Source organism: Felis catus, chromosome A3, assembly GCF_018350175.1.
Source record: "Felis catus isolate Fca126 chromosome A3, F.catus_Fca126_mat1.0, whole genome shotgun sequence".
Lineage (NCBI taxonomy): Eukaryota > Metazoa > Chordata > Mammalia > Carnivora > Felidae > Felis > Felis catus.
This window is the reverse complement of record NC_058370.1, coordinates 119,219,005-119,245,644: the sequence shown is the minus strand read 5'-3', so window position 1 is coordinate 119,245,644 and position 26,640 is coordinate 119,219,005. Positions and strand designations below refer to the sequence as shown.

The 26,640-nt window shown below is 49.0% G+C and overlaps 1 protein-coding gene across 4 annotated transcripts in view; it reads right to left on the bottom strand.

Moving 5' to 3' along the window:
- The window catches only part of OTOF (otoferlin), a 92,910-nt gene that overhangs the window by 61,990 nt on the left and 4,280 nt on the right, over positions 1 to 26,640 (bottom strand). For all 4 annotated transcript variants that reach the window (XM_045054827.1, XM_045054828.1, XM_023252024.2 and 1 more), the window contains exons 2-3: positions 15,614 to 15,672; positions 1,689 to 1,777 (exon numbers count right to left, since the gene is read on the bottom strand). In XM_045054827.1, coding sequence (XP_044910762.1) covers positions 1,689 to 1,777; positions 15,614 to 15,672 — 148 coding nt within the window. The remainder of the gene's footprint in view (positions 1 to 1,688; positions 1,778 to 15,613; positions 15,673 to 26,640) is intronic.

Here is a 26,640-nt window from a genome sequence, read left to right as displayed (position 1 = left end):
CGGCAGGCTGAAATTCCCATATCCCATGCTCAGCTGAGATGTCGTGGGCTTCCAATAAAAACCACAGAATCCTCGACGTCTATGTGGTTCAGCCCATCTCAATCCAACGCCCCCCCTACAACATCATGGTCCACTCTCTGCTTGGCCCTTCCCAGTAACGGGGAGCTCGTTGCTTCCCAAGAGCTCATTGGTTGGAGAGCCCAAGCTACCTTTCAGCTGTCTACTGTCTCCCAGCAATGCACCCTCGTCCTGGTCCTGCCTCTGGAAATGGCAGAAAACTTTCTTGGGGAACAGGCATGGTGACTTAGTCTCTCATTTTAGTACCTCTAGCGACCACCACAGTGTCTGTCTGGTACAGAATATTTGCTCAGTAAGTGTTTGATGAGTGACTAGAAGAGTGGGTGGATGGATGGGTGGATGGATGGATGGATGGATGAATAGATGGAAGGATGGACCGAAGGATAGATGGAAGGATGGATGGAAGGATGGATGGAAGGATGGAGGGATGGAAGAATGGACAGAAGGTTGGATATATAGATGGATGAACATGTCCTCTATGGTTTTCTTCTCCAGTTCTCATCCTCTTGTCAGATTTAAAGTCCCTTCCCTTGGCAACCACAAAGAGCTGACTACTGGTATTCTCTCCAACCAGCATGAGGGCATTGGAACCCTCCTCTCTCAACGCCCCTGCTCTGATTGTCCTCCTTCTATTAAAATTACCTAGGATTATGTCCCCCCTTTTTTTATTTGTAGTCTCCTCCCGCTGTTGAGTAATGCACTCTCAGTGAGTAGTATTTCCATGTTTTTCTGGACATGTTGCTCTTCAGCCATGACACCCTCTAGCTGGTATAAAAGCAATTGGTTTTTGACCCCCCAAATGGGACTTTACATTTCTTATGTGCAGCCACCATTCCAGACTCCTCAAGTCATTCTGAATTCTGAGAAGGATGGGCACCACTTTTACTGAACCCTTTGTAGTGATTGTGCTCATGTCATAGGCGTGTTCATTGAAGAATGTAAGCTCCATGAGGGCAGGCACTCGCTATCCTCAGCACCTAGTTCAGTGCCTGACACACAGTGGGCACTTAGTTAACATTTGGGGAATGAATGAATGGACATCTATATCCTTTAATTCTCACAGCTTCCTTTGAGATAAGTATCTACCCTTTCTACACGTGAATACATCAAACACAGAGAGGTTATATAACCAGTTCTGGGTCACACAATAGATGACTGAACTGGAAATCTGAGGTGAGGCTTGTCTGACTCCCAAACCACCACACCAAACTGCCTCAGAGCCTCTCGTCCTCCCCGGGTATGACAAGTTTGTCCTCAAGGCTACAGATGGCCCATTATATTATCTGCCATTATATTAACTCCTCTGCTGGGTAACTGTCACCCAGGATGGTGTAAACGGGGAGACTTACAGAAGGGGACAAGAAGCTGAGGTGGGGCTGGGGACAGAAAGGGCGAAAGGGAGGATAGGGTGTTCTTGGCTGACAATGGTTGGGAGGGCTGAAGGACTCCGAGGACAGCATGAGAGGGCAAGGGGGGGGGGGGTCTCTGATGATCAATCCAGGGTAGGCTGGGGGTGTGAGTCGCCTTTTAAACCCAAAGGAGAGAGCAGCCCAAGGAGAAGGGCAGGCCCCCAGCCCCTTAGGGCCCCACCTCTCCCACCCCACACTTACTTGTTGCTGAAGACTTTGCTATAGTTGAAGATCTGAATCTCGAGTATCTCATTGCTGTCAATGCTGCTGGCCACTGGCCACCGGAAGGTCTAGGAAGAGAGAGAGACAGCTGTGGCCTTAAATGGAAATGACAGGGAGGGGTATGAGGAGCAGGAGGGGGATTCCTTAAAGGTAGCCCTTCACATCGGCCCAGTGCTCCACAGGAATAAGTTTCACATCTAGAATCTCATTTAATTCCAACCAGCACCTTGTGACCCATTCCTCTTTCAAAGATGGCGCCCAGAGAAGTCTAGTGACCTTCCCAAGGTCATATGGTAAGTGGAAGAACCGAGGGCTGACCAGGACTTCTGACTCTCAGCCCAACGCCTCGGGCATGCTCTGGAGTGGGTGGTGCAGCCAGGCGGGGGAGGCTGGGCTCCGGGGGAACAGCAAGGATTGTGGGCATGGGCTTGGTTTTTGCTGCGCGCTGAGTGGAGTTGTAAGCTTCCGGCTCTCTCCTGCCAGTATCACGCCGGCCAGTCCAGGCTCTGCTTTGAGTGGGAGGTCCTGGGCTCCCCCATTCAGGTCAAATCACCCCTCCCACGGGTGATGTTAACTTTGGGGACAGATCTCAGCTGTGATCAGGGTCAGGCCCACAGAAGAGGGACAGCCTGGTTCCAATTCCCTGTTTCTAAATTTACTCTCACCACTTCTGTCTTGGCTTCATCATTAAATCGATTAATAATGATGAGCAGGAAGCTGAGTGGGATTTTTCCCGATGCCCTAGAAATGGCACTGTGGGCCCAAAGCCGGGGCCAAGGGTGCTAAGTACCCCATGGTCTGAAGACAGCTGCTGAGAGAGAGGCAGGCACCTCCCTCAGGGCTTCCCCGAGGGCCTGCTGCCCCCACCCCCCACCCGACCACCACCCTAGCCCTCCTTCTTCCTGGGATGTAAAGAAGACTGGGGAAGGGAAAGCTGGCCACGGTCATATCCTAGGCACAGTGTTTTTGCGGCACCTTGCCGGGAGAATTGTTCAGAGAGACTGAGGCACCTTCAGGAAGGGGACCCTGGCTGGCCCTTCAGGAAGGGGACCCGGGCTGCAGGGGGTAGATGTGGAGGGCCTGAGCCGGCGTCCTGCCCCACTCCATGTGCCAAGCCACCACAAGCCTGACAGAAGCGAGGTGTCAGGCTGGAGTAGCAGACCTTTCTGGACCGGACTTTTGGACGACTGAGAATGACCAGAAAGCTCTGAGGTCTGTTCCCGAAGCCGTGAAGAGATGGTATCCGGGGGGATTTTGGCAGAACAGGTGGAAGGTGGTGACTTTTAAATTTGTTTCGTGTTTCTACCCCACCAAAGCCAGACTGCTCGATAGGCTAGAAATAAATAGTAACGATAGTAATCTTAATCAGAGCTGCCATTTAGAGAGAACTTTTCATTTTGCAGGGGGGTCTGAATGCTTTAGATGCACTAATTCACTGAATACTCCAGCCCAAGAGGCTGCTCCTGTGTTCTCTTTTTCGAGAAGCCAAGTCTCACAGGGGTAACATGATTCAGAGAACTCTGTTGGTGGTGGCTGAGCAGGCTCAGGGGCGGCGGGGACGGGGTGGGGGTGGGGGGCTCTGAGAACTCGCCCCGCAAGCCATTCTGAAGCTTCCTTCCCCCAGACTGGGGACAAGGGGGACTGGGAGGCACCGGGCCAGCTTGACAGGTCAACACCCGACGTGGACAGACCTGTCTCGGGAAAATGGCCCCACCTCCCTCTCTTCAGTCCCGGGGAGGATTCGGCTGGAGTGGGCAGGTGAGGGAGGGAGAAGCAGCGGAAAGAGAGGGGGTGGAGGCTGAGGAGGGAGAGGGTTCTGAGCTGGGCCTGGGGAGGATTTTGGACGCCATGGACACAGAAGGAGGGCAGGATGAGTGGGCAAGCCCGGCCCCGGGCCCGCAGGCCTCATTAAGCAGCTTCTGCCCCTGCTGTCTGGATGCCTCGAGCTTGGCCAAGTATGTGGTTTCCTTAATGAAGTTGCTTTTAATTGAGCTGCAGGGAAATAAGCCAGCTCGTGAATTCAGGCCCAACTCGTTAGCCACGGTGCTGAGGGGAGAGGCCTGGGGAACCTCCAAGGTTTCGGTTTCCCTGGGATGAAGGGGGCAGGGGTGTTTGGTCCACCTGAGGGTGTGTGGGTGGGATCTTGGGCTTTGGAAGGAGAGACAGATTAGGAGAAAAAGGACATGACTGTGGAAGTGGGACCGTGACAGGGAGGGGTGTTGAGCAGTGACATTAACAAAGTGACCACGAAGGATCAGCAGAAGTCATCTCGAGGAAAAGGGACCCAGACAAGGAGGCTGCTTGCGACTTCTGCTTGCCTACCCCTAGGCATGGACTTGCCTAGTGACTGGGGTGCAGTTTACCGGGTCACGGGGTGACAGGAACACCAAGCTGGTCGTCACGGGCCCTTGATGCACAGAGAGCAGGGGAGTCCGGGCGGGCCGGGGAGCGGGGCGGCGGCAGCCGGGTCTGCCGATGAGACTCCACAGGATGGGCCCCGGGGCACAGCTTGGGGTGCCCTTTCCGGGATTGATCAGGGGTTGCCCTTTCCAGAACTGATCACGTTCAGTGCTTCCCAGAAGGAGCCCCAGGAGGAGGGAACAGGACGAAGCAGATGGTCAGGTGAGGCTGGGGTCAGGGGACAGGGAGCGTGGACGCCAGGGACCAGGGCCGTCCAGAGGCTTTCATGTGGGAAGAGTCGGCCTAGTCCCCAGGGAATCCTCGGGCCAGCCTCACTTGCTCTTCCCGCCCCTCACCTCTCTGGCTCCCATGTCCGCCCACCCCCCTTCTCTGTCCTCCTCTCCTGCTTCCCTGCTTTCTTCTCCGCCTCGCCCCCATTACCAGCCTCTCTCAGTCCCTGTCCTCCCTCACGGGGCTGTTGAAAGAACTCAATGAGACCACCCAGGTGGATTTTGTAAAGCGACAACACAACACTGCAGAAATCCGAGGCGTGGCTTATTTTGTTTGGTCGCGTTTTTCCCCCTGGGATCTTTCGACCTGTCTGGGGCTGACCCTCACCCCTCCCTGACCCTCCGCGTCCTCTCCCTCTCCCTCCATCACTTTCTGCCTTGGCCTGTGGGTTTCCCCTTTCTCTTTTATCAGAAAAGATGTCGTTTCTCATGGCCTCCTCAGTTTTGCTGTTACTTCCTCCCCAGTGGAGGGTGTCGTGCTCAGACGTGTATGGAGAATGAAGCAAGACCAGAGTGGGAGGTTTGGGGGTCTCAGGAGCTCCCGGGCCTGTGCCCCCGGAGAGCATGTCTGGGTAGAACGAAATACTTCTCCGAGCGCTTTCCGCTAAGAACCGAGGCTCACAGCGACGTGGCCAAGATGGGATCCTTTTACACATGGGGAAGCGGAGGGCGTGAGCCGTGTCATAGGGCACATAGGCAGTTGGTGGCAGAGGCAGGATTTGAACTCAAGTCTCCTGATACTTAGCTCAGGGTTTGACCCACCAGCGAAACCAGGGAGATTCGCTGAGGGGGTCTGTGGCACTGACAATCCTTCTAGATCGACAAGAACAAGAACGTTTATTTATTGAGGGCTGACTATGTGCCAGGCTTCGGCTACATGCCTCATACACATCACATAATTTAGTCCCCATTTTGCAGATGAGGGAACTGAGGCTCAGGCAGGATTGGCCCAAAGTAATTCAGCTGGTAAGTGGGAATGGAGCTTAGTATTTGAGATTACGGTTAGACCCTCTCAGAAGTCAATCACCAGGTAAAGGAGTCCAGGCTACCCTGCTGGAGAGACCACGTAGCGAGAGGTCCTGGAGAACGTGCGGCCACAAGGAGGCCCAAGGTGCCCCAGACAACAGTCAGCACCGACTGCGCTCCCAGCCGGACGCAGAGGAACTGCCCAGCTGAGCCCAGTCCACTCACACAAGCGTAAGAAACACTAGAATGTGGATATCTCAGTCCCTGGATTTTGGGCTGCTTTGTTCCACAGCAATAGCTAACTGTGACACTCTCTTGAACGCATACCAATCCCTCGAACAGTCAGACTCACGTCAGGGAGGCCTGGCAACAGTGGTGGACCTGTGCTCCCTGCCCTCCACACACTGATGCTTTGCTCCCTCTCCTTCTGTTGCCCCAAGAACTCCAGGGATAGCTTGACTGTTGCTCTCTGAGCAGTTCAGAGCATGAGCAGAGTGGACAGGCCTAGTTTCTTTCATCTTGTTCATGGAGGTGTCCCTATATCTGGCACAAGGCCTGGGACACAGGAGGCACTCAACAAATGGACCTCGACTGGCTGGCTGGGCCGCGGCACTGCTCCCTGCTGGCGGGTGAGCGCGGGTGGGTTAGTTCACCTCTCCACACCTCAGCTTGCTCTTCTGTAAAGTGAGGGTGACGGTCACAGTGCTGTTTCTCTGGGGTTACCGCGAGGCTGGGGCAACACGGCCCAGAGCCTGGCCCAGGGTAAGAGTGCAACCAACATGGCCGCTTATTATCGCGATTCGTCTCGTATCGTTAGTTCCAGGAGCCGGGGGCAAGGCCTGGCATTGTTGGGCATGGCACTCTAGGAACTGCAGGAGGCTCCTGAGAAGAAAGGGCCTCTCCCCAGCCTGAGACAGCACTAGCATGATTTTCTTTCCGTGGCCACAACAGCTGAAAGTTGTGTCTTCTATTCCTGGAGGTGCCCTGAACATTAGTGACCCAGAGACTGGGCCAATTTAAGATTCCACACCACGTCAGCATCTAAACACTGTGGGGGACTCAGACAGCAGCTAGGCCAAACACTGCCACTCAAGATGTCACGGGCCGGGAAGCCTCATGCAAATGTTTCCCGAGCACCTTCTGGGTTTGCTGAGCACCTCCTTGCGCAAGGCTTTGTATACGGCAGTGTGGGCAGTACAGAGTGCAAGCATGTTTCCTAGTTCTTTGGGAGTTCCTGGATAGTTCTGGAGACACCCACGGACCTGAAATCGCCACCCGTGATAGGAACACTGACAACAGTAAGGTGGCAAGTGTTAGGGGCAGAAGGGGGAAAGAAGGACCCCTGGCAGGAGGAGGGGGTCTCAGGATCCTCGGGAATGAGGAGCTGTGACCTGGTTCGACAGCTCCAGGCTTGGGCCCGACCTGGCAGGTGCTGGCCGGGGCGGCAAAGTTTTGCCTCCTATCAGCCCTGGCGATCTAGAACCCATGGAAAGGTTTCCCTGATGCAAGACGGAGAATGACCTGGATTATCCTGAACTTCCCTCACTGACTAGGTCTGGAAACAACCCCAATCAGCAAGACAATGAACTTAAAGGGACAGTCCTCCAGATTTGAGGGGGGGGGGGGCGGAACTGGAGCGTGTTGCAAAGCTTTAGGAAAGAGATTGTTTGGCAATGTGAAGACCCAAGACTCAAGCTGGGTTCATTCTTATGTTCGTTCTTTTGCGTGGCAATATTCCCTGTGCCCTGTGCTGGGTACCAGGCCAGTGATGAACCAGTCAGGTGCATTCCTGGCCCCATGGAGCTCACAGTCTGTGACTTCCAGGGACAAGCAAAGCAGGTGAGGCCAGCCCCTGTCCCCCACCCCAGGCTGATGACTTCTCCCTCCTCTGGGTTCAGAAGACCCGTGGCCTACCTTTGTCTACACTGGGTCCATCTCCCCACTGGACTGAGCCCCTCGAAGGTAGGACTGAGTTGCATTCACTTTGCAAGGGACCAGGGGCTCTGGAGTCACATAGACTTGGGTTTAAATCCTGGCTTAGACCCAGGCTTGGGGTGGGCTAGGGGGACCACTCCCATTCCTCCAGGGCAGGGGCCTCTGCTAGCTACTGGCCTGGCATAAAGGCTCATGTTCTCTCTCTCTGTCTCTCTCTCTCCCCTCCCTCCTTCCCTCCCTCCTCCGGAGCTGTAGGTTAAAGGCAGGATCTCAGGTTCCAGCCTCAGGGAAAGGAGACACCTTGTCCAGGTTCTGTTTCCACCCATTGTTGTCCGGAGCATTGTCTTTCTTCCATGGCCACCTCCTCCCCACTCAAGTTCCTCAGCCCAGCCTGCAGCAGCCCCTCTCACCCTTGTCCGAGCACAGAAGGGAGAGACATTTGCTGTCTTGTCTTTTATTTCATTTTTCAGCCATGTGACTGTTCTACAAGGTGGTGCCAGGAATACATCCCATTTTACAGAAGGGGAATCTGGGGCCCAGAGAGGTTGAGGGCCCAGCCCAAGGTCACAGAGTTTGTAAATACCTCAGTGAGGACCGTAGCTCGGTTCTCATGCCTCCCCGGTCAATGCGCTTTGTACCTCCCTGAGCTGGTTCCTAAGGCCCCGGGCACGGTAAGCAAGTGTGAGAAAAGAGACTTTCTGAAAAGCCAAGATGCCTTCAGAAGTTTTGCGAGGGGTAGATGAGGTTCTTTTTCCAAGCTTGTTCTGGAACCACAGACAGGCTGGTTCTTTCAGGGACCAGCAAGAGAGTTCATGACTTGCCCACCCCAGTCTGCAGAGACAGGTGTAAGCATGGGTGCCCTTCGAGGCTCTCTTTGGGGGCTGAGCTGACCCAGGCCCTGGGGCCCTCCCTGAGCAGGGGGTGGGGGGGCTGCCTTCCCTGCTTCGTGGGGGTGCGCTGCTGGCCACTTGTCAGAGGGAGGGGTGGTGGCAGGGGGCACGGAAGGACCCAGTAAGGCCTTGCAAGGGTGGTGGGAGGGTCAGGCCCAGGAGCAGCTTCCGGCAGCTGCATCCACAGAGGATTCATAATCTAATCTGAACGTGAACTTCGAATCCTGGCTTCGCCTGGCCCCATTCCACCAAGTGCCGGTGGGCTCCCCACTGTGACAACCAGAAGCTTCCCAGTCAGCTCGCGAGTGGGTGGAATGTTCCCCAGGTGAGGACCACTTCTCCCCAGCTTGGGGCTACTCTCTGACTCTGGCCATGTGCTTTTGTTCATTACCCCCTGGCTTCTGAGCGCTGCAGCACCACGGAACCCCCCCCACCCCGCCCCACCACGGAACCAGAGGCTCCCCCGTGACCACGTTCCTATGTGGATTCTCATGTGCTGTCCAGCTGCTTCCCCCTCTGGGGTATCCTAGCCTGTCACACAGGAGGCACTCAGAACGGGGCGCCGTGTCGTGTTGGGGCCAGAGGGACTGACTCTCCACCTGCCCCATGTCGAGCGGCATCGGGAAGAGAGAGGACACGGTGATTAACTTTGAATGTCATGTATACCTGTGGCTCAGGTATCCTGGGTGCCGTGAATGGAAAGGGGTGGTAGTGCCCTTGGAAGGGGCATCAGGTTGCTCACTGGCTGAGGCCTGGGTAAACAAGTCCCCTGGGAGACGTGATGAGAAGGAGGCAGTCAGACGCTCTGCCTGGACGACTGGGGGCAGAGGCCCAGGGAGGCAGGACTGTGAGGGACTGAGCCAGGCGGCCTGTGTCTTCACACAACCAGTCTTTCCTCTCGGAGCCCTGACTGATGAACTGGGGAGGGGAAGGGAGCATAGGTTGCACAGCCGGGCCAGCCTAAGGCCAGGATGCTGGCTTAGTATGCAGTAATGGGTCCACCTTTGCCATCATCCTTCATTCTGTTCATCGTCTGACAATAACTTCATATCCATCATTAGCCCCATTTGACACATGGGTAACGGAGGCTTAGAACCTGAGGCTGAAAGTCACACAGCCAGGAGGGGAGACCTCCAGAACAGAAATCTCCCTGGGGAGGGCAGAGCCTGAAGGCGGTGATGGCCAATGGCTGCTTTTGAGCGCAGGAGAGAAGGTCAAGTGCTTGCTTCTCTGTGCCTGTGGCTCTGGGCCTACAGACACAACCACACTGTGTGGGATGGGCCCAATGCGAGGAGGAGACAGGGGTTCTGGGTGGCCCCTCAGCCTGGTGGCTTCTCAGCTAAATACCAGTGTCAAAGGGAAGAGTCTGCCATGAGGCCCTTCCCAGTGTAGTTGAGCAAAACGCGAGAAGCAAAGCCCAGGAAAGTAGGGGCAAGCTATTCTGGGGGTCACAGTAGAGCTTTCGTTTCAGGCCAGGGTGGTAACTTAAGACTGCTGGTTCTCACCCCAAAATCAACCCTGGAGAAACTATGGAAGCCAAAGGGAAATACAGATTCTAGGAAGTAATAAACAAACAACTGTGAGAACACAAGACCAAAGCCTCTTTGAGCAGATCTGTGGATCTGTGTGGGGGAAGGACAGAGGCTGCCCAGCAGAAGAGGTCGGGGAGCAGATTCAGTAGTAGGATAGCAGGTGGGAGAAAAATCTTCCTGGATTCTGCGCTGACCAATCCCTGCCATCACCTTCGGGCGATCGCTGCCTGCTCCTTTACTCATGAAATGGTGACAACAGCCCTACTGAGATGACGAAAATAGGTGGAGGGGCGCCTGGGGGGCTCAGTTGGTTAAGCGTCCGACTCTCGCTTTCGATTCAGGTCACGATCTTGCAGTTGCGCGGGTTCGAAGCCTGCGTGGGGCTCTGCGCTGATGGTGCAAAGACTGCTTGGGATTCTCTGTCTCCTTCTCTCTGCCCCTCCCCGACTCGCACTGTCTCTGTCTCTCTCAAAATAAATAAATAAACTTTAAAAAAAAAGAGAGAGAGAAAGAGAGAGAATATGTGTTCATGGACCTCCTCTCAGTGAAACCCCAAAGCTACTTTGCTAAAAAATCTAGCCTGCTTTCTGTGAACCATGCTTCTCCTTCAAGGCTTAGAGATGAGACCCTGCCTGTTTCTGCGGTGACTGGGGCGCCCCTGGTACTCATGCCTGCCCTTCAACCCTTAGGGCCTGACCCAGCTGGCCTCTGATGCTTCCCCAATACTGGTTACCAGACAGAGTGACTGATACCACGAGCACTTGAACAGGGCAAAGTAAATAGACCCTTGGAGAGACATCTCTTAAAGAGGCAAGACCATGCGCTGAACGGTATATTCCAACTGAAGCACGATCATTAGAACAAAATGGACCATTTTGGCATAGATTCGCAATATAAAACAGGAACAAGGGATCCTAAGAAAAAAAGAACAGATTAGTAAATTGGAAGATCATTTTGAAGAACTCTCTCAGAAAACAGCAGCAAAAGACTGGTAGACAAAAAAACCCATAAAAGCTAAGAAATGGCAGCTAGATGTTCAAGTGGTGGCATCTGATAATAGGAGTTGCAGAGGAGAGAACAATATAAAAACTGAATGGAAGGAATATTTGAAAAAGAATAATGGAGACAGAATTTTCTATAATAAGTGAAAGATGAAAAGCCTTGGATTTGAAAAGAGCTCACAAAATAGTGCAAAACAGGAAAGATAAGAAACCCCGCAGTTAGACACATTATAATACAATTTGAGAATATCAAAGATAGGATTATACTTTCTTTTCCAGAGAGAAAGGAAAGATCCCGCACAAAGGTACAAGAGCCAGATGGCCATCAGACTTCTCAACAGTAACAGGCACTGATGTTTTTGAAGTTGTAAAGGAAAGAATTTTGAGCCTCGAATTTTGTATCTAGTGAAAGTCTCATCGAGATCTGAATACGAAACTGTCCTCAGATTTACAAAGCTTTGGAAGGTTTGCTACACAAAGACCCAATTTGAAACCGCTTTTAGGGGAAGTACTCAAATACGAAGAAAAACAATGCCAAGAGAGGCTTCAAGAGATAGGAGAAGTAAAAGTGATGAGATATCTTGGTAAAAAGACTACTACTGTCCTCAAAAAGAAAAAGAAGGCTTGGACAAATAAGAGGAGAAGACACATTCATAAGAACCTAGAATGAAAACTGTATAATTTAGGGGCATTTGGGTGGCTCAGTCCATTGGGCTTCTGACTCTTGGTTCCAGTTTGGGTCATGATGGCAGGGTCGTGGGATCGAGCCCCGGGTTGGGCTCCATACTGAGCATGAAGCCTGCTTGAGATTCTCTCTCTTTCTCTCTCTCTCTCCCTCTGCCTGTCTCCCCCACTTGCACTCTCTCTCTCACTCTCTAAAAAATGTATAATCCAGACTGTGGGGGCTGAGGAAGGGAAATCAAAGAGACATAGGAGAGTATTACAATACTTGTCATGATAGGGGGAGCTATAATTACCGATTTGTTTTTCAGCCGTGGACAGAGATACATAAACATGACTAAGGAATGGTGACTGCCTGGGAAACAAACATAGAATGTATAACTTTTCACCTCACAAAAGAAAACCTGATCTAGCCAATGGAAATCTGGAAAGGAGAAAACAAAACAACAAACAAAAAGTTCAGTAAATGGAAAATATAAAATAAAATGATAGTAGAAATAAAAATAGCGATTATAATAATAGCAATTACAATAGATGTAAATGAAAAAAAACTAATCAAGGCACGAGATTCTCATATTGGGTGAGAAAAATTAATCCAATAATGCAAGCCCTAAAAAGACACACTTGAATTTAAAAGCATAGAAATATTGAAAATGGAAACATGAACAAAGATATACCAAGAAAATAAAAGAATTAAAAAAGATACACCAGGCAAGTGAACCAAAATTAGCTGAGATAGTAATCTTAACATCTGATAAAATAGAAAGTAATGGAAAAAACACTGTCAGAGACAAAGAAGGATATTAAATACCAGTAAAAAGAAAAATAAGCAACTAGACATAGCCATCATGAACGTATAGAACTTACTAGTAATTCAGTTTCAAAGCACATCAAGGAACAACTGACAGCCACAGGAAGAAACACACAAATCAACAATTGTAGAAGTGGATTTCATTGCAATCATTTTTGAAACTGATAGATCAAGTAGAGAAAAATAAAGCAGAATATGTGAAGAACCGAACAATATAACTATGAAGCCTGAACTTACATCATACAAGCTTGAAGTGACATTGCTCTCTCTAGAGAATCCCGCACTGAACACATTCCTTGTAGGCAGAGGGACCATTTATGAGCATGAATAGAGGCCATCACAGTGGTCTCAATAAATTCCAAAGGATCAATATCATACAGACTGCTTTTGACCATCACGAAATAAAAGTAGAAATAAAAAAATAAGGAGCTAAAACATCATATGTATTTGGAAACTAAGTAACATATTCTTATTGAGTTAACTCTTGGATTTAAAAGAAAATTATGGGTCATTTGGGTGACTCAGTCGGTTGAGTGCCCGACTTCAGCCCAGGTCATGATCTCGCGGTTTGTGAGTTCAAGCCCCACATTGAGCTCTGTGCTGACAGCTCAGAGCCTGGGGCTTGCTTCAGATTCTGTGTCTCCCTCTCTGTCTGCCCCTCCCCTGCTCGTGCTCTGTCTCTCTCTATCAAAAAATAAATAAACATTAAAAAAATTTTTTTTACTAAATAAAAAATAAAAGAAAAGCATAAAGGAGTATAAAAATGTTTAAAGCTGAAGATATGAAAATACTACATATAAAATTTTGTAGGATGTGGTTAAAACTGTGTATAGGGGCTCCTGAGTGGTTCAGCCAGTTGAACGTCTGACTCTTGATTTCGGCTCAGGTAATGATCTTGCAGTTTATAAGATTGAGCCCTGCTTCAGGCTCTGCACTGACAATGCAGATCCTGCTAGGGATTCTCTCTCTCCCTGTCTATCCATCCCTCCCCACACATGCTCTCTCTCCCTCTCAAAATAAATAAATAAACTTAAAAAAACTGTATATAGAGCAAACTTTATATCTTGAAACATGTTTATCAAGAAATAAGAAAAGTTAAACATAACAGGCTTAGCACCCAGCTCAGGAAGTTACAAAAAGAGGCACAGAGGAAAACAAAATAAACAAGGAGGAGAGAAATAATTTAAGAGGACAGAAATCAATGAAATGGAGAACAACAGAAGAGATTAATGATCCAAAAGCTGGTTCTTAACAAAGATTAATAAGATAAACGGATCTTTAGCAAGGTCAAGAAAAACAGAACGAAGACACAAATAAATTCAGTATGGAATACAAAAGGGGAAATAACCATGAGCACAAAAAAGATTTTAAAACAATTTTAAAACTTTACCTTCAAATAGGTGCTAGTAAATTTGAAAACCTAGATGAAACGTCCAAAGGTCTAGAAAAATGTAGAAATCCAAAACTGGTGCAAGAAGACACAGAGAAATTGAAAAGGGGGCCGAAGAGCCCCCTCCCCAAACCATCCAGACTTAGATGAAAGCAGGACTTCTAAAGGAGAGGAAAGCCTTCTCTAGGCCAGCAATAACCAACTGAAAAATGTAGTAAAAGTAAGACACCATTCATGACAACAACAAAACCAGGAAGCATCTAGAAAATAATCAAGATTATATGACTCCTATGCAGAAAACTTAAAAATGCTAGTAAAGCATGGTGGATAATTTGAATAGATGATTTAATAGTATAAAAAGTCAGTATCTTCCTAAGTTAATTTGCAAATTTAATCCAAATTCCAGTTGGGTTTTGGAAGGATTTCATAAACTTGCTTTAAAATGATCTGGAAGAATAAAGGTCCACAAATAGTTCAACCTTGAAAAAGAATAGTTCCCTTGAGAGTACTTGCCTCATTAGATACTAAGACATACAAAAATGCCATATTAATGGACACAGTGTGGGAAAGTTCAAAAACAGACAAACAGATTAAAGGGATAGATTAGTAGGCTGAGACACAGACTTTAACATACAATAAGTGGAGAGAATATAATTGCTTAGCAAGTTGATGTTATGAAAAGTGGCTTCTTATATAGAGAGAAATAAAATGATCCCTCTCTAAAACCACACACAAGGTAAAAGATTCCACTTACATAGAATCAGAAAATGTAGGGAAATATATACGTAACCTAGAAGACTGGAAAGACATCTTCAACAAAACTTGAAAACACACTAGGATTAAGGACTTCTAGTCAATGAGGGGGCAAAGTTAGGAGATGGCAGGCTGAGAGAAATGTTTAGTCTCTAAATCCAACACGGGGTTGATATCTTGGACATAGAAAGAACCACTGCAAATCAATAAGAAAAAGAAAAGACAACTATACCAACAGAGAAAAAGGGCAACGGCTATGAACAGGCAATTTACAAAAGAGGAAACTTTAAATGTCTTATTAAAACAACAGTGAGACACCACTGTTGGACTGATGAAGATCAGAAAGCTGAATAACACTAGGTGTAGATGAGGATGTGGGAATCAGGGATCCTCATGCACTGCTGGTAGAAGTGTAGACCATGGCAGTGCTGGGTAAGCTGAAGGGTATGCGTACCCCTGTGAGCCAGCAATTCCATGTCCTGCTGTATATTCCAGAGAAATGTTCACACAAGTCCAAAGGGGAAAGGCCTAAGAATAGTCATTGCATTTCTGATGGTGGGGATGGGGGTTGGTTAGAGGCAAGCTGGAGGTTCTTTTCTGGAGGAGTAAGTAGGCAAAGGATGTGCAGGATGACCAACTCATCCTAGTGGGACCAGGATCTTCCCCATTTTATCACTTAGAGTCTGTGTCCCAGGAACCCCCTGGGTCCTAGACGAACCAGGCTGGAGGAACACCCTGATATGTGTTGGATGGGCCCATAGAGTACTGAGCAGCAGGTAGAAGCAACAGATTAGTGAGGCAATGTGGATGGAACTCAAGAATCTTACACAGTGAAGTAAAGTAAAATCTATTTAAGTAACATTTTACTTTAACAATGCCGTTTAAGGAAACAAAATTACGTACTCAAAAATTTGTGTCAGAACACACAAGAAACCAAAAGATGCACGTTAAGCACATTAGTATGGTTGTAGATGGAGGGAAGGAATATGGGGATGAAAGAGAATGACACATCCACGATACATGCAAACATACATCAAAACCAGAGCACGGTTGTAGGAACACTGAGATAAGGCACCACAAGCAGGGGCACATGATTTACTCGACTCTCTAAGCCTGAGGCTCAAAAGAACCTTTTGGGGGAATCTCTCCCACCGTGTCTCCCCGCGGAAGTCCCTGAGAAGGATCTGGGTGGAAGGGAATGCGGGGCCAGTGGGCTCCTCGGTTGGGGCTTGAGTTGCTCCCCGGGGCATCCTACCTCGTCGAAGTCAGCCACATCTTCACGGTTCTCCAGCACCCGGGAGTAGAAGGACTGCCCTGGGCGGGGAAGGAAAACAAGAAGCTTGGGCCGAGGCCTCCCCACCTGGCAGTCACCACTGCAGCATTCCGATTCGCACAGCACCAACCAGGGGCCCCAGGTCTTGTGCTGCACTCTCCAGGATGTGGCAAGTTCCCGTGTTGTCTCCCCTGACCGCCCCGGGAGCCCTGCGACACAGGCCTAACTGCCATCAGCTCCATTTTACGAGTGGCAACACTAAAGTACAAAAGGCCCGGGCTGGTCAGAGGTAGACATGAGAGGGGACCCCGGGACTCTTTTCTCCACCTTGCCGCCCTCCCGGTGGCTTTCTTGGCCCTTTGCTGTCCCCTTGGCTCCGCTGGCTCTCCCTGGCCTGCGGCTGTCCTGAGCAGAAGCCTGGTCCCCGGGGCCGTGGGCGCCCCGCCGGCCGGCAGCCGCCTCTGCGACCGTGTCCGCAGCCAGGCCCGGGAGCTGCTGCGCAAGCCGGGCCCCGCCACAACCAGCCACATCCCACACCTCCTTCCCCCCAAAGCCAAAGGCCTTCACCTTCCCCGGCTCTCTCATTCATGGTCCCGTGGGCCTTGGACCGGAAAGCCTCTGGGGCTTTCTCCGCCGTGCCGCCCCCTCCTTTCCCCACCGGCCCGGGGTACTAGCGAGCGTGATATGGACCCGCATTTTCCCAGACTCCGGCACCCCACATCCATAATCCACCTGCCAGGGCAGAAGCAAAGCTGCCCGCCCTTCTGACCCATCCAGTCAGAACCGGCCCGGTTTCCGGAAGAACCCGAACCGGGAGAGAAGGAGGGCAGGTTGGGGGGCCCGGGGAGGGCGAATGTGTGCGGCGCGTGGGCCAGCTCGGTTTGCTCTGAGAAACGTTCACTGGAGTCTACGATGTACCAGGCTACCCCCTGGAAACTCAGGATAAAGGGGTGGATGAAATGCACAGATGGTCTAGTAGGAGCTGGAAGAGGCTGCCGGTTCAATGCCACAGAACTCATACCGCAAGGCACGATTTTGTGTGAGCTAGAGAGTGGTACAAGCAGGGAGGCTAAATATTGGTTTTTTTGGGGGGGAGGGTTGGTTTTTGGTGTGTGTGGGGTGGAGCATGTGGGAAGGATGTGTAATTTCTGAGGAGAAACCCAGAGATAGGGGTATTAGAAAGAAATGATTATCGTCTGTCAGTTGCACACCAGCGGGGGGAAGAAAAGGTAGCAGGTGTAATAATAGGATCCTCTATACAACTCCCGCACCCCAAAGACCCCAACCAAGGTATTTTATCTGTGAATACGCAGAGATCTCAAACCATTAGAAATGGTCCCCTCGGGCTAGCAGAGGGGAGAAGAGATTGAAAGCAGCATACTTTGACCTTTCACCATACACGCTTAAGTTCGAATTTTTTTTCCATGACTGTGCTTTACTTTTGAAATTGAAAGAAAGATGCTTTTATTTTCTTAAAAAAATGTTTTTTAATCCTTATTTTTGAGAGAGAGAGAGAGAGCGCCAGAGTGTGAGTGGGGGAGGAACAGAGAGAGAGGGAGACACAGAATCCGAAGCAGGCTCCAGGCTCTGAGCTGTCAGCCCAGAGCCCGACGCGGGGCTCGAACTCACGCACTGCGAGATCACGACCTGAGCCGAAGTCGGATGCTTGGCGGACTGAGCCACCCAGGTGCCCCCCCCCCGGCAAAAAATGCTTTTAAATCCCCGCCAACCTAAATCAGTGGTCCATGTCATTGAAGGGCTGTCTCAAGGTTGAATTCAGCCCCCCCACTCTGAGGCCTAGTTCTGGTTCTGAAGGGCAAGCTGGGGAATCAGGAGAGGACTTGGCAACGGAGAGGGGGTGCATGCAGTGACCCAGCATGGCCAGCACCAGGCCACGGGGTACTGGAGTGAGCCCCCTCTGACCCTGCACTGTGCTGGGGCTCAAACCCTGGGAACCACTTCTCTCCCCTGGCCTTGGCTGCCTCACTTCCAGGATAAGAGGGTTGGTACAGAGATCTCCAGGGCCTGCCTGGTTTTTAGGAGCCGGTCTGTAGCTACTCCCTGACAAGAGGGAGGCTGGGGGTGTGATGTCAGAGGCAGGTGCATGGTCTGAGGAAGAATGTGTGTGTGTGTGTGTGTGTGTGTGTGTTTGGACGATGGGCATATTGGGGAAGGGTTGCATCTCAGATAATGAGGAAGAAGCTGTAAAGCATAAACTACAGAAAATAGATGTGAAGTAGACAGATGGGAATAAAGACTCTTTAGCACTAGCTAGGGACAAAACAAAACAAAAAACCAAAAAGAAAAATCTTAACAACGAACCCCAAGGCAGCCGGGGGAGGACAGGGAAACCTGAGAGATGGCGCCTGAGCTTCTTGTAATTTTCCCCACAGGAAACATCCAATATAAACGGAGAATCGGGTGAGCATATGTGTGCACTGGGGCTCCCCCAAGGACCCGCCTCTCTGAATAATCAAAGGCCTCTTCATCCTAGAAGATCGTAATGAGCCTGTACCTGGCGGTATTCAAGGGTTTCCCAGAGCGAAAACCAAGCAGCCCAGCCGGAGCAGAGGCAGGGAGGGACAGTCCAACATGTGCATGAAGCCACGGAGGCTCAAACCCATCCCTGCTTGCGTATTTCCTACAGCCTTGTTAGAGACGACGTAAAACACGGTGACATTAGCCACTGCAGAATTTATACATCAGGGCTCTGTTTCAAAATGCAGGAAAACCTCATTGCTTCCGGCTCTGGGGATTTAAATGTAGTGAATATTGTCAAACAGGATGAGCTAAATTCTACCTCTAGATATTAAAAAAAAAAAAAAAAAAAAAAAAAAAAGGCTTGCTAAGACAACCGAATCAATTGTACAGGAACAGAGTGCCCTTAAGCATTTTTGCAACGCCATCTCTTAGGAGGGTCTGTACAAACGGTGGCAGGGATCATTCCTGGGGTCCTTTGCATTCATTAAGACAGAGCCAGGGACCTCTTGTCACCCCTTCCAAGTTATCAGTGGGGATTACTAACCCTGTCTCTCCTTTGAAGCTCCTTTCCACTTAACCATCTACTCCAACACCAGTCCGGTTGACATTTCAGCTCCATTTTAAATGGCTTTGAGACAGAACCATTTAAAATCCCAATATCCAATCACCTTTCTTGCCACAGAGAAGATTGAGAATGAGGCTTGGGAGAAAGAAAATAGCCTGTTCCTTGCAGCAAGGAGGCTTTGCGGATAGAGCGAGCAGGAGATCAGGTGGGAAAAATTGAAGAGCACCCTCCCTTCCTTCGGAGGCAGCTGCTCCTGGGAGAGCGGAGCTGTGTGGTTTGGAAAAAACTCCTCTCTGAGTCAATAAATGAAGGTTGAGTGGTTGACTCTGTGTTCACGACTCTAATAAGTGCCATGGCATCGGATACACCCAGATGGAGGGACTCAAGAGTCCAAAGCTTAATGAAAGTATCTGGTATGTCATTTGCCTTGGAAGATATCCCTCCTGCACTTCACCGAGATGAAGGTGAGCTCAATTCTTGTCTCATTTGCAGGATGGAGTGCTCTGCTAGGCTTTCACGTGATGCCACTTACGGGTACAAATGCCTCATTGGCCCTGAACAGCTCCCTCTTCCAGACAGTTGACCTTGCTAGAGGCAGACCTTGAGAAAAGGCAGGTATATAGGGACTGGGTTGTTAGCTGGGGTGCATGCAGTCACTCTCCCGTGCCAGGGGGTCTTCTCCTGTTGTGTCAGCGAGGCCATTCGGCCCTGGAGGAAGGGGTGGGGATCTACAAAGATATTTCGTATTGGGACGCTGACTGAAGAAGCTTATTACAATGCGGGAGGTGGACGGGTCAGACGCGTAAAAGGCTACTATACAAGACAAAATGTCATCACTGGCGTGCACAAAGTATGAATAAGGTGAGCCTACGGGAAAAGGAGCAAAGAGCTCAGCTTAGCAGATCAAGGAAGACATTGGGCCTTGACTCTAGGGAGACGGGAGAGAGAGTGGGACGTCCAGGCAGAGAGGACAGTGTGAGCGGAGAACGGAGCCCTGAAGGAGCAGGACACAGGACAGGCGAGTTCTGACGGCGAAGGGGAAAATGAAAAGCACCACCCCACCTCGGGGTGGGGTGGTGGAGGAAGGAGAATGTCCTGAGGACAAGCTTCAGGGACATCATGGCCTGTACCCATGCCTGGAGCTGGCGGTTCCACCCCACGGAGTCTTAGAGTTATCATCTATAAACTGGGGACAACTGTCCTGGACCAGCCTGCATCCTGGAACTGGAAACTGAAGCTCAGTAAAGCGTCAAGTCCCTTACAAGCACAGGGGGTCACAGGATAGTGGTAAGGCTCTTCGGGGAGACATTCTGAGTTCAAACCCCAGCTCTACCCCTTGTTAGCCATGCGCCCTTGAAGAAGTTAGCCTCTCTTCGTTAGTTTCCTCATCCCTAAATTGGAGCAAAAGATAGTGCGTGCACTCCTGGTACATAGTTCATCACCCAATAAAAAATGGCTATTATTCCATTAAAGGGTCCTGTTTTTCCTTTTGACATTTATGTCTTAAATATAAAAATGGTCTTTTCTACTGTGAATCACATTGTGTAGCTTTTTTTAGTCGTCTATAATCAGAAACAATTTTCTTCCCAAGCTTTGTAATATTTTTCAAGTTTTAGATATTTTAGGTATGATTAGCTTCTTTTTTTTTTTTTAACGAGGTACAACTTACATTCACAGATCTTAAGTGCACGACTCGGTGAGTTTCAATAACTGAATACATCTGTGTAATCATCATACAATCAGGATATAGAACATCGCCATTTCCTCAAGATGTTCTCTCACCCCGTTTTCCAATCAGTCTCTACCCTCCATAAGCAGCCACTGCTCTGACTTCTATCACCAAAGGTTAGTTTTGGCTGTTTTAAACTTCATATAAATGGACTTATACAGAATGTACTTTTTTGTGTCTGGCTTCTTTCAGTCAATGTAATATTTTTGTGATTCATCCATGTTGTTGATGTATCAGTAATTCATTTATTTTTATTACGGGGTCATAGTCTGTGTGTGAGTATTCTTGCCTTGCTAGTGATCTTAATGTTCAACGTTTCAGGATTAAGTAGGAGATGAGCTGGATTTTTTAAGTTTATTTATTTATTTATTTTGAGAGAGAGAGAGAGAGAGAGCGCAAAAGCAGGGGAAGGACAGAGAATCCCAAGCAGTCTCCATGCTATCAACATGGAACCTGAGTTGAAACCAAGAGTCGGATGCTTAACCAACTGAGCCACCCAGGCACCTCTAGCTAGCTGGATGTTTTTTGTAGTTACCCTTTATTAGATTGATGAAGTTCCCCCTTACTCCTAGTTTGCTGAGCGTTTTTATCATGAATAAATATTGGATTTTGTCAAAAGCTTTTCTGGATCTGTTGGTGGTTTTTCTCTTGTATTGTGTTAATATGGTGAATATGTTGATTAGCTTTCTAATTTTATTTTTCTAATGTTGATTTATTTTTGAGGGAGAGAGAGAGAGAGAGGGAGCAAGCATGAGCGGCAAAGGGGCAGAGAGAGAGGGAGACACAGAATCTGAAGCAGATTCTAGACTGTGAGCTGTCAGCACAGAGCCTGACGCGGGGCTTGAACTCACAAATCGCAAGATCATGACCTGACCTGAAGTCGGACACTCAACCGACTGAGGACACCCAGAAACTGATTAACTTTCTCATTTTAAACGAACCTTGTATCCCTGGGATAAAACTCACTTGTCATGATGTGTCATCCCTTTCGTGGATGGCTACTCAATTGACCAATATTTTGTTAAGGATTTTACATCCTTGTTCATGAGGGATATTGGGCTCTAACATTCTTTTTGTATAAGGTCTTTATCAGGGTTTGGTATCATAAAATGAGTTACAAAGTGTTCTTCCTTCTCTATTATCGAGAAGTTTGTGTAAGATTAGTATTATTTCTTCCTTAAATATTTTCTAGAATTCACCAGTGAATTCTATCTAGACCTAAAGCATTCTTTATGGGAAAGCAGTGTGCTATCACAATCACCATCATTTTTATTTTAAATTTCGTATCTTTAATAGATCCTGAACTATGTGTCAGTTTGGCAAGTGTTTTTTTCAAGGGATTTGTCCATTTCATCTGAGTTGTAGACACTTATCGAGATACAGTTGTTCGTGGTATTTTCCTATTTTCTTTTTAATAAAATGATATCCCTTTTTTCATTCCTAATATTGGTAATTTGTGTTTTCTTGGGTTTTTTTCTTGATGGTTCTTGCTACAATTTACCTATTTGTTTTCAAAGAGTCAACTTTCAGCTTTGTTGGCTTTTTCGTTTCCTTGTTTAAATTCTCTTGGATTTAATATTTTTTTTTAGGTTGTATTTATTTCTATTTATTGAAATCTAATTCGCAAACCATACAATTCACCCACTTCGAGTGTACAATTCAGTGATTTGGGTACATTTACAAAGTTGTACAACATTGACCACGATCTAATTCCAGAATATCGTGCCCCCCAAAAGAAAGCCCACACTCATTAGCCGTCATTCCCCATTCTCTAGCCCCAGTCCCTGGCAACAACTCACTTACTTTCTGTCGTTAAGGGTTTGTCTATTCAGGGTATTTCAAGTACACTAAATGGATTCGCTTGATATGTGGTCTTTTGTGTCTGGCTTATTTCAATTATCATGATGTTTTTAAGACTTGGGTTTAATTTTATCTTCTTTCAGCAGCGTCTTTAAGGCAGAAACCTAGATCATTGATGTTGGACTTTTTTCTTTTCCGCCATAGGTATTTAAGACTATAAATGTTGACATGTTGTATTTTCTTTATCATTCAGCTGGAAATGTCTTATAATTTCTCTTTGGTTTACTTCTTTGACCATAGGTTATTTAGAAGGGTATTGTTTAATTTCCAATTATTTGGAGATTTTAACATCTCTTATCATTATTAATTTCTAAGTGAATCCCATTAGGGTCAGAGAACATGCTTTGTGGGATGTCAGTCTTTTGAGATATACTGAGACTTATTTAATCACCCAGCATATGGTCTGTCTTGATGAATGTTCCATGTGCATTTGAGAAGAATGTGTGTCTTTCAGTTTGGGGCGAAATGTCCTAGAAACACCAATTAGGTCAAGGCGGTTGATGGTGTTGTCCAATGTTCTATATCCGTAATGATCTTGTCTGGTTGTTTGTAATTATCTCCTGTAATAACACTTTCCTCTCAACTGTGTTCCGTAAATAATGTGCTCTCTTAAAATCGCCAGCAACTCGGCGAGCCAGATTTGGGTTATGCAGTCCCTGGGTTTCCAGCAGGGGAAAGTTGTCGCTTCTCTTTCTCCAGATGGAGGCTCCAGCTACTTCCAATGCTTTACTTTCCACGAATCTTATTCAAATATAATTTCCACCTTCACTCGTGTATTTCCCCCTGCCCCATCCTATTAACACCCAGGTACACACAGCAGAAACTCAGCCTTGTGTCAGAGATTCATCAGAGAGGCAGGAACAGGTCAGGGATAATAAACCCCATTTCTCTGGCCCAGCTTAAGCCTATACTTCCTTGTAGGTGCTCACTCGAACTCTCACTTTGCCGTGTAACTAACTGATGGCCCCAGTTCTTATTATTCCGACCCAGGCACGGAGGCAAAGAGAGGGTGGTGTTTCCCTTCAAGCCTAGAACAGTGCCAGCCATGCACTCAGCAACTGCCAGGTCTTAGGTTCCCCCATTACCGTGCCAGATTAGAGGAGCTTGCGGTCCTAGTGATCCACAAACTGCACAGAGTACCCGCTCTGTGCCAGGCATTGGGCATACCATAAAGCCCGGTGGGAGAGTGACTTTTCACAGTCTTAAACGGGGTAGAAATATTGTTAAAGCTACAGTCACAATTTTATCTTAAACCTTGGCTTAAAAAAAAGTAAAGCAAGCGAGTGGAAATTGATTCCCAACTAAGCCAACGAGCCCTTCTGCTTTGGGGGGAAAAAAAATAAAAAGTAGAAACAAACACAGTTGAGCCAGTATCTCGAGGGTGGATCAGTCCAGGCAGGAAGTAGACAAGGGCTGAAGGTAAAAAATGATCACACGACACTCTCCGTCTCAGAAGACCCTCCTGGAACTGGCAGTGTGAGAAGCATTCGGACAGCCCGGGACGGAGAGCAGAATCCTTGTATTTGCATAAACCCTACAGCGTGTAGAGCCTTTCGTGTATATCACCTTTTTCACTTGACCCCAAAGCAGCCCTGTAAGGACTCAAGCATATTTCACCCTCTCTTGACCTTCAACGTACCCCCTGGGTTCCCACACCACTGGGCTCCACCCGCCTTCTGGGCACTCACTGTACTAAATCAGATTTCTGGCTTCCTGGAGGGCATTTTCACTAGAATGGCTGACAGGCAAGTCTATTCCTCTCTGTGCCTCCTGCCCCCAAACCCTCTCTTCCTTCCATGCTACCCTGCTCCATCGGTGGCCTCACTGTTCATCCAGGTACCCAAGTTCGGAATCCAGAGCCATCCTCGTCCTGCCCTCTTGCTCACTACCAACTCACTACCCCTTCTCCGAACCAATGTCATGTCTTCTTTCCAGACCCACGGCCTCCTGCACCACCCACCATCTGTACCACTGCCCCAGATTCCTCCCTGAGGCTCCCGGCCTGGGGTCCTGGCATCCGGAATGTCCTTTCCAAAACCAGATGTCCCCATCCCGTTCTCCTGCTAAAAGCATCATCGACTCCCATTCGCTTACAAAGCGGAAGTTTAGACTGCACAGTGTGATACTGAAGACTGTGTTAGCCCCCAGCCTCCCCACCGTGCCACTCCCACCCCATCCCCAGCAAACACTTCCAGCTCCCTCAACCCTTGACAAGGATCCACACCATCACATCTGGACTGATATTAGCCCTTCTGCCCGGAACGGGGTCCTTTGTAGGTTTTGTCCGGAACTCCTAGTCTGAGTAGGCTTCCCTTGCCTCGTGCTGCCTTGCACCTGTACCTCCCTTTCCAGAATACTCATCATGCTGCTCATGGTGACCTGTGTCATGACTTGTCTTTGCCTGGAGGGTGGGGACCACGTCTTTCTAATTTATTGCCATCACCCCACTGTCTAGAATCACACTTGGCACATAGCTGGCCCTCACCCAATATGATCCTCTGGATGAATGACAGAATGAGTGAACGAATGATAAAATACTTGATTTACCAAACAAGTTAGAATATAGCTTTCAGGGATGCCTGGGTGGCTCAGTCAGTTGAGCATCCGACTCTTGATTTCGGCTCAGGACATGATCTCACGGTTCTGAGAGTTTGAGCCCTGAGCCTCATGTCCGGCTCTGCACTGACAGTGAGGAGCCTGCTTGGGATTCTCTCTCTCAGTCTCTCTCTATGCCCCCCCCCCCCTCAAAATAAATAAACTTTAAAAAAAAAAGGAGCTGTTAATGAACTGGAAAAAATTATGACACCGATGAGACAATTAGAAATTTGATAATATTAAGAGATCATTCCTTTTTAGGAAAGATGTAACCTGTGGGTTAAAATAGATCGAGTCTGTCTTTTCTAACTACGTACTGAATATTTACAGATGAAACGGTATGGTGTTTGGTCTTTGCTTCCAAATCATGTGGGGTGTGGGAGTGGGAAAGAGAACAAACAAAACCGGATTGGCCAGGAGTTGATGGTTGTTCAGACTTCGAGGGGAGAGCTTGGGGGCCGAGGCGCTACCTTCCCAGCTTTTGCATGTATTTGAGACTTTCCATTATAAAAAGTTAACAAAAGAGGGCTCGAACACAGCCACGGGAATCGGGAATCGGTGGGAGAGACGCAGCATTTATGTTATGAGTAAGGGAGAATCAGAGAGCCAAGGAAGACGTACAGTTCAGGGGAATTATTTGCAGACCGATTCGTGAGCGCATTTCCAGCAGCATTTTTGCTGAGGGCCTTTGTAGCAGAAGACAATTTAGTGGCCATTTCCATATCACGAAAACACACTCATCAAAGCGGGAGAAGCCTGGGGGATGTTCGGTGCACTCTGCCTACATTGGCTCGCTCTGGGTGGGAGGGGGAGGACATTTGCCACCTGGAATTTAGACAGAGGAGATCTGTCCCCACCCCCAGGTGGTGAGGGGCCTGTGTGTGCTGGGTACAATGGAGGATGTGGGAGGCATAGCAAAAGCACGAGCTGGGTCCACAGCCAGCCGTGGACCGCAGAGGCCGTCCTGAAGGTCCCCTCCAATTGTCCCCTTCAGCGGGGGCAATGCCCACCCCCTCGTGGGGGGAAACACCTATCCCACAGCCTTCCAGAGAGGAGGCACGGGGCTGGGCCGGAGTGCACATATAGGTCCAGGCATCCTGGGAGTGGCTCCTAGGACTGGGGGCACTGAGGTACCCTGCCTCCTTCACCAGGGATAGCAGAGAAGTCTCCAGAGAGAAGTCATATTTATTCTCAAGAGGGAGAGCTCCTCCATTTTAATGGGGAAAAATCTAATTTGGAGTCCAGGTGGTCCCTACAGCCAGGCCACCTTGTCCCCAGTGCCTAGGCCGGGGCCCCAACCCCTCCCAGCACGCTGTCACTCACCTGGCCCCAAGGATCCTGATTTATCTCCCTCCCCGTCCACTTTCCTGCAGCCTCTCCTCCAGCCGAACCTGTGGCTTCCCAGTCAGTGCACTTAACTGGGATTTCCTTTCTCTGGCCTCTGGTCAGTCCCTCACCCAGAAAGTCTTTGCCTCTAGCCAGGACCCTCCCTCAAGCTTCCTTCTGTATCTCCGGATGTGCTCCAAGTAAGCTGCTATCCCCTGAACAGCCTGCACTTCCTGTCCCACAGCAAGGAGCGCCTTGGTCCTCCTGAGGACAACGTTTCCCCGTTATGTCTGCACACGCCTCTGCTCCTCTATCCAACAAGGAGACCCTGGTTTGCCTTTTAAGCCCCACCCTGTACCATGTGTTGTAGGCAGCAGTGTTTAGAGAGAGCACGGTCTGTGAGGGGCGGGGGCCACATGTGGCCCTTTGACATCTGACCCGTGGGCTGGAGAC